General features: G+C 31.9%; 1 protein-coding gene across 4 annotated transcripts in view; it reads left to right on the forward strand.

The window, feature by feature from the left end:
• LOC127288403 (POU domain, class 6, transcription factor 1) overlaps positions 1–8,761 on the forward strand; it is a 164,741-nt gene that overhangs the window by 145,534 nt on the left and 10,446 nt on the right. For 3 of the 4 annotated variants that reach the window (XM_051315817.1, XM_051315816.1, XM_051315818.1), the window contains exons 4-9: positions 111–266; positions 917–1,111; positions 5,691–5,849; positions 5,923–6,191; positions 6,314–6,509; positions 7,744–7,924. In XM_051315817.1, the coding sequence (XP_051171774.1) occupies positions 111–266; positions 917–1,111; positions 5,691–5,849; positions 5,923–6,191; positions 6,314–6,509; positions 7,744–7,924 (1,156 nt within the window). Of the gene's footprint in view, positions 1–110; positions 267–916; positions 1,112–5,690; positions 5,850–5,922; positions 6,192–6,313; positions 6,510–7,743; positions 7,925–8,648; positions 8,715–8,761 lie in introns of all 4 variants that reach the window. The other variant, XM_051315819.1, reaches the window with a different exon arrangement.

The raw sequence follows: 8,761 nt of genomic DNA on the forward strand, positions 1-8,761 counted from the left end.
TTATATGAGAAAAAATTAAATTTCACTTTTTTTTTTATTTTGAATCTTAACAAATTCTAAAATATATTTATTTTTTATTGAGTGAAAAAAGAAAAATGTTCTAATTACAGTGGCTGACATGGTGACTCTTTTGAATCATCAAAATTTGGCTAATTTACAAAATTTACCTCAAGTAGCATCATTGGCGGCTGGTCTTCAAGGAATGGCAAGATTAACTAATAATCAATTAATTAATACTCCACTAAATCTCACAGTTAGTTCGTCAGGTTTGTATTTATAAATATTTAAACTATATATATATACAATTCCTTTCAAAATATGAGTTATTTTTGTATTATCATCTCAGAATTTCATTGCTTAATATTTGACTGTTTAACAATAATTGCTTCTCTAAAGAGTCTAAAGAATTCATCAAGTCGACAAATATAATTTTATTTGAAATCTCTCTTTGTTGAAAAAAATAAAATTTAATAATATCATGTAAAGCAAATTACAAAATCATTTATATCTAATTATTATGGTAACTGACTTTATGTTTCGTATCTGTACATTTATCGTTTTGATCTATTTGTATCGTTCTATATTTAATTTTATATTCCTCTGATTTTATATTTGATTCTTTATTTGTTTCTATATTTAATTTTATATTCGATTCTTTATTTGGTTCTTTATTTAATTTTTCATTTAATTTTTTATTTAATTCATTTTTTAATTATTTATTTAATTCTTCACTTTTGAAAAAGAGAGAAAATAATTTGTCATATTTAATTAACGAATGATTTTATTTTTAATTATTCAAGTTTCCGTTTTTAAATATATTTTTTTTATTTTTAAATACATTTATTTTTTTTTAATATTATTTTTTGTTTAGAAATTTTTTTTTATGTATTTGTGAAATTTTTTTTCATTTCGACAGCCGGAACAGTACCAACTCCATCAAGTACAACGGTGGCGTCTCATCTTTTGCCACCGCCAAGTTCGGCCCCCATGGCGACACTTCCTCAACTTCTCTCTCAACCTCAACCCGTTACGGTGCCGACGTTAATTTTATTGTCGGGTCAATTCATTCAAAATGTTCAGCATGCCCAACTTCTTATACAAACTTCTCAGGGTGAGTCATTTATTTTATTTCCACTTGTTTAAATCTCTTCGATCAATAAAAGAAAATAACCAAACAAAAAATTTAATCCAACAACAAATTCTGTATTAAGAATTCAATTAAAATTAATTCAAAAATTAAAGCAATAATTTTTTGAAAATGTAGCCAAAATTGTTTAGCTATTTGAATATATTTGTAACGAGGGATTGAAAATGCAAATAACATGATTTCGTTCTAATGCTTCCCGCCGGTGAGACGTTTTCAATCCGTCGCTATAACGTAAGTTGGGATTTTGGTATGAGTTAGGATAAAGTCCTAATCACACTTTGAAGGGGGGAAGAGCAGAGAGGGGTCTGCATAATATTACACAATCGAGTTTGCGCCGTTATAATATCGGCTATCTCTGACCATAGCTTCGGACCATCCAGTGCGGGACCAAAACCGGTGCCGTCCTTCCATACTTAGTGTGGCCCCCTAGACTAGCAAGCACAGGGCAAACTCTGCAACTAATTTCAATGTATAATTAACGTCTCACTACCATCCCCCTTTCTCGACTCTCGACCACCACCACCACCACCACCACGACGTCATCCTCCTCCAACTCCCATTTATACCCTATCTTCTCTGTCCTTCACAAACCCTCTCGACCATTACTAACACTTGTCCAGCTAACCCTGGGCTAGCCTCGAACACACAGCGAATTTTGCCTCCGCTATTATATTGATTGTGGTTCTTCCTCGCTAACTTCGTTTCTAACCAAGTTGCTGACTTCCATTCTCTGTCAATAGACAACAACTTCTAGGATTCCGGTTAAATGGATTCAAGTTATCACGAAATATAGGTGCATGTATGTATATATATATACATCAAACCAGTCCTCGTGGACCGATGGAATTATAAGCTTCACGAGTAACACGCTTCGTCAATTGAATGGCTTCCTCTAACTCTTGAATTCAAAAGTTTTCATCGAGAGAATGATGTTAAGTGTCGGTCACTACAGAAACCTTCTAGAGGTTAACTTCCAAGTTGCAGCTGAACGCCAGCTTGTTGCCTACAGTTTCTAATTTACTCTTCCATGTCCATCTTACTTTCTTCCATTTCAAACCAACTATCCCAATTCAAATCAGTCGTGGATATTTTTAATAATAACCGCGATCCAACTTCGTGTAGAAATTTTACTATGGCTCAGATCGGGACCTAATCGGATTTTAATGCAAACCCGTGCCTTATGTGGTACTGATTAGGAAATCCACATTTGCCCTGATCGAGGCCAGATAATAATATCCTACTAAAACCCTGGTAGGGTTTGGACCCCGCACTTTTTACATTGAAAATGGCTTTCAGCCAAATCTTTTGAAACTCTGTAGTTTTATAGTTTAAGGCTTCCTGAACAAAAAATCCTTATGCCAAAATTCAATCCTATGAGTAATTTTTTAGCTACAGCACTTTAAAGTTAAAAAATAATGTATTTATGAATGTTTTCTTTTTCACAAATGAATCAAAATCTGTTAATCGGGGGTTTTCGAAGTCACTGAGTACGAATCTGTGCTCAGAATTTCGGAATTCAAAATGGCGGACACGCTTTCGAAAAATCACTTGAATTCACTTCAAAATCATTATTCGGGGGTTTTTGGGATCGCTGAATACGACAGGAAGAAAGAATTGAAGTAATAAACGAATAAAAAATTGTTAAACCTAATCTAACACAATAGGAAAGGGCGTCCGTCATATTGGATCCGCTATTTTGAATTCCGAAATTCTGAGCACAGATTCGTACTCAGCGACCCCAAAAACCCCCGATTAACAGATTTTGAGCGATTTTGATTCATTTGTGAAAAAGAAAACATTCATAAATACATTATTTTTTAACTTTAAAGTGCTGTAGCTAAAAAACTACTCATACACTGAGAGATGAAAAGCACAAAATCCGTACTGTGACGAACGCCGGACGTGTAAAATGGGTGTCAGTATCCGTTCTTTAGTTTTGTTCAGTTGGTGTCGTTCATAGTTCAGATACTAAGCTCTAGCATCGCGGCAGCGGTGTGAACTAAGTTATACGGAATCTGTCTCATAGCGACCGACAGATACTGTACTTCTAAACAGTTCCATATCTGTGTACAGTATCTATACTCAAGCCAAGCACAACACCTTCTTCTTCTTCTTAAATGACTTGAGGCTTAGCCAACTGTCAGAACAATAAACTTAGAAGACGAAAAATTTCTAGAATACACTATATGCTACACTGTTGGTAATACAGGTTAGAAAACAGCAAAGTAAATCCAGCTTATAGGAAATTTGAGATTGAATCAAATATATTGTTCGCTTGGAAATGGACAAGTCGAGTACAAGGAAAATGAATTTGCCATACGTTGAATTCATTCATGAATCATAATAAATTCCCATGAGAAGAATACATGCGAGAATTGAATTCTAAGCGTATAGGGCATACATTGAAATATATATATATATATAATTGATCTCAATAACAGTTTTTAACTTTCTATCAGAAAATTAAAACCATGGAAGGTTAAAGTAAGACTACTGAAGTCGAGCTCCCTTTGGGTAAAACAATGAGACATAAACTCAGATTGAGTGAGAAACATCAATTGTACTTGTAAGGGGGGAAAATGTTCACACCGGATTTCAAAGACCTTAAATATACTTAAACCTTGAATAAGGGGTATACAGTTCTTCATTAGTGTGACTGAATTAAAATAGGTTAGAAATTGAAATAAAATTTGATTCGGTTTTTGTTATATTTTAGATAAATATAAACTTATTTATTCAATTAAATATTTAACCTAATGTACAATTAAAAGGACGAAAAAAAATATGATTCGCGTTTACATCTTAAATATTGTTGGTTTAGCGAGAGCTCAACTTCAAGAGACGGTCGGACGAATAGTGATGTCTTTTTCAAAAGTATGGAAGTGGAGTATGTATTTTATTTTCCGAAATATTGCGAAAATGAACGAAAATTAACGAAGTTACAATAGTTGAAAATGATACTAAAATTACCTGGATTTCGGTACAAAGGGTCGATGTTGGCGCGCCGACATGGGTACATATTCCTTACCCCTAATAAACTAAATGAGTTCTTAAACTTTGAAAAGGAGCTTATAGTTATAAAATAGTCGATGTAGAATGTATTTACAATCGAAGGTAAAAATCCTAACTAAATAACTCAATTGCTCACCATTTAAGGATTAAGAATAATATTTTTGTTTTCGTACTAAACATTTGCACAGCAGATGTTTAACAATCATAAAAATTAGAAAGTTCTTGTCCAAATTCATATTATAAAAGTATAAAACGCTATTAGGACTAAACAACAGTTAAGATATTAAACTGTCGAAGACCACAACACTGCAAGGTGACACCGCAGATATACAAAAGATGTTTACATAGTTCCACAAAGCATTATAAACAGCAGAGGTCACAGCACGATAATAGTGAGTCACTTCAAACTCAGATACAACCAGTAAAATTCATGAAAAGTCATGAATAAAACAATAAAATGGGTCCTCAGGGTGACACAAAAAATTTGGATATTTCACAAAAAGATTACAATGGGCGAGGATAGAAGTCACACATCAGGATTAGAACAAACTTCGAAGAACACCTCGGAGAGCACGTGGTAGAACGAACGGTTTAAAAAAAAAGGTTAAAAAGTTGCTTTTAAAAGCAGAACAAATCATATATATTCACAGCACAGAACTTGGCTAAAAATGAACTAAAACTTATTTGAACAAATCAAAGGTAGAACAAAATCAATGTTAAATGTATGGAGTGCCGGAATAAATTCCGTCCGGTCACTATCGCTGCCAAGTTAGAACCACCAAGCACAACATCCATTTCACATTTTAGTACGGCATTTATCACACAGTGACGCTGCTGCTGCGCTCAACTTGGTGTACAGATGCTGAACTTCTCTATTTCAGATTCCGTGCTTTTCTTCTCTTAGTGTAGGATTGAATTTTGGCATAAGGATTTTTTGTTCAGGAAGCCTTAAACTACAAAACAACAGAGTTTCAAAAGATTTGACTGAAAGCCATTTTCAATGTAAAAAGTGCAGGGTCCTTTCTACACGTGACTATTCGCGTGATGCGACAACAAAAATTCCGTTCCTGTAACACCTCGCAAGAAACCAAAAACAAATCTCATCTCCTCTTTCCTATTGTCTGTCTGCTTCTATTGGCTGCAACCAATCGGAATAATTTCAAAAAATAAATTAATGAGATTCGATAAAGTTTTGTTGAGAAAACTGGATTTACTTAAATATAGTATAGCACAGGTGCCTTCTAAGGATCAGTAATCATATTAAGCGAGTGTATAGGATTATCAGATTAGCGGAGCTGGAGGTAATCCTGAAACTATTCTAAGTATGATTAGGCGTCCTTCTCGAAGCCCAGTACCTGTACCTCGATATTAAGATGACGATAATAGTTTACGAACTATATACACCGGAACAGCCTATTTCTGCCCTATGGGTTTGGCTAATAATCCTTCTATGAGACTCTGATGGGTTTACCAAAACCATTTTGAATCAATAGGAGTTCTAAACTATAAATTTATATATGTATACTTTCAGGCATTTCTACACAGACGATTATTGCAGCGCCTGTCAATCATGTCAATAATCAAATGGTCGACTTTCCCTTAAGCAATGGACAAGTTGTCTCCACAACATTGGCGAATCTTCAGTCGATTACACAACCTCAAAATTTAATGAATACACCAACAAGTAATGGTAATTTCCTCAAAAAAATTTTTTTTAATCTCCCAATTTTGATTTGGAATTAACAATGCTTTTTTCATTCTAGTACCGAGTCCGAGTTTGGCGACGGGATTAGCATTGAATCCGGCAGCGTTACCGCATCTTCTTGGTAATAGTACAGCGAGTCAACAATTGTTGATGCCACAACAATTGTTGCAGGCTGCTCAGGCTGTTCAGGCGCAAGCTCAGGCTCAAGTTAAGGCTCAGGCAGTTCAAGCTCAGGCTGTTCAAGCTGCTCAAGCATCGCAACCACTTTTAACTACTTCACCTCAACAACATGCCCATCGGCATACTACTCATATGAACCATTATGCGGTGAGTTTTTCTTTCTCAATATTTAATAACGTAATTCCATTACCAAAAAGGGGGTATTGTATTGCAAAAAGGTAACTGTAAAACCAAATTTTTTTTTTATCTGCAACACTATTATTTTTCAGCCGACGGAAAAACATCATAGAGATAATAGACAGGAGCAATCGTCGCCTTTGAACGGTGGTGTGGTTTCCGCTGCTTCCGCTCTTAACAGACTGGCTAACAATAATGGTGAAATAACTATGACAGTTGTCAAAGCATCGCCAAGCAGTTTGCACAGTTCCAAGGATGAGGAGGACGATCTTCTCAATGATTCACCTAGTACGTGTGAAAATTTATTTTTTTTATTATTATTATTATTACTATTATTATTCCCATTCCCATACTGAAAAAATAATTTATTTAATTAATAATCGACTATTATCAAATAAATAGCTGTATCAATTATTATTTGATATATTTGCTTCAAATACAGAAATTATTGCTTCAAATACAAATTATTTTTTATTTGCTTTCAAAAATTATTTGGTAGACGTAAATATTTATTTGATAATAGTCCGATTATTTTATTAATTCGAGTAATAATATTTGGAACAAAAAACATTCATGCGATTAAAATTACACTTGAGAAATAATTTTCATAAATCATGATTCCGTTTTAGTTTTCTCTTATCAATTTATCTACTACTCTAATTAGACTTATCGGATAGTTTTATTCCTCTTTACCATGATAAACACGATAATCCTTTCTATCTTTTTAACTAGTTTCTTGTCTTTCGTCTTAAACATTACTCGTTAATTAAATATAATTAAATATGTTAATTAAATTCAATTTTATATGTTATTTATAAAGAAACTTTTTATTTTTTTTCCCCCAAACCCACCTATGAATATTTTCCCGAATTTTGTAAATATAGTAATACATTCCCTGTCGAATATTCCTGTAATTAATAATATTCCCAATTTACTTACTTGAAAAGTATTTTCAAAAATTGATAATTAAAAATAAGTTTTATTTTTCATATTTGAAATATGAATGAAATATTCCCAAAGTAATTTCCAAAATATTCCAAAAAAAAAATTGGAGATAAATTAATATTATTTTTCAATAATACGAAATTTACTATTGTAAAATAAGTCGAGAATAAAATTTCAATTTAGTGAAATTAATATTAAAAAAAATGGTTGGAACGAATAAAAAAAATACTTTTGAAACATTAAATTAATTATTACAAATTTCGCTTATCACTTGCTTGAGATACCGTGTATGATTTTCCTGGTAACTTTGATTGGAAATTAATGATCGAAGGACTTTGCAAGTTTATTACCTGAAACCGGGGTAACTAATCTAGATTGCAAATCATGAGAGTCCCTTTATAATGTTTGGACATATTGATCATCAAATTTTACGATTACAGAATCTTAGAATTTTTATTGAAATTTTATAATTTTTTAAAAAATAATTGTATAAATAATAATTTTTTTTTAAAATATGAAATAATTCGAATTATATATCGAATCAATGAATGATTGGAATTTTAATTGATATTTACAGATCAACCAACAATTAACGAAGCGACCAGTAATATTGTCGAAGGAGTTGATTTAGACGAAATGAGAGATTTTTCCAAAAGATTTAAACTTGATCGACTTGCTTTAGGATTAACGCAAACACAAGTTGGCCAAGCTCTTAGCGTTACGGAGGGTCCAGCCTACAGTCAAAGTGCAATATGCCGGTAAGTTTTTCAAGAAAAAAAAAAATCCTGAAAATTTAAATTTATATATATTATTGTGTCTGGTCACTGAAAATGGCATGAGAAAATTAGATTTTTTTTAAATACTAAATTATTTATTTTTTCGATCAATTATTCCCGTATTAAATTCAATTTTTGTTATATTTAAAAAAAAATCTTTTTATTTAAATAAATTGTAAATAGAAGAAAAAATTAATTTTTTAAACAAAAGAAAATTTAATAATCTGCACTAGTTTTTCGATAATTTGGTACTAAATAAAAAGACTTATATAATTTTTTGCAAAATGAACTAGAAAAAATTGACAGAGGGTTATTTCACGTAATCAATGATTGAATATTGAACTTATTTTAAGTAATGCTGGGTGGAACTTTAGCAGCATTTCAATAAATTTTTGATTAATGTAAAAATATAATTAGTGCGTTAAAAACAATAAGTAATATTTTTGATGAATTTTATTTATAATATAAATAAAGTGATTACATAATTACAAATTAAATCCGTACTAATGCAAAAAATTGGGCTAAAAAAAAAAATTAAAATTGAATACAACACGAATTTTGGCACATGGAAGGATAATTTCGTAAAATCCTTTTTAAAAAAAGAAAGGTAAACAAAAATGACATGCTACCAAAGAGCCACCCACCAAAAAAAGAACGTTAGACTTGAATCGTTTCGATTAATTTGAAAATATTGGTGATTTCCCAGTGTGATTTCCAAGTATCCCAGTGCCCTGGCTTTTCTGGCAGAATACGAGAAACAACAGCAAGCTATGTACGTTCAACCCCTTATCATTTTTTTTACTTAATAATTTAATTGAA

This window comes from Leptopilina boulardi, unplaced genomic scaffold, assembly GCF_019393585.1.
Source record: "Leptopilina boulardi isolate dan_hultmark-lab unplaced genomic scaffold, ZJU_Lbou_2.1 LbouV2_386, whole genome shotgun sequence".
NCBI lineage: Eukaryota > Metazoa > Arthropoda > Insecta > Hymenoptera > Figitidae > Leptopilina > Leptopilina boulardi.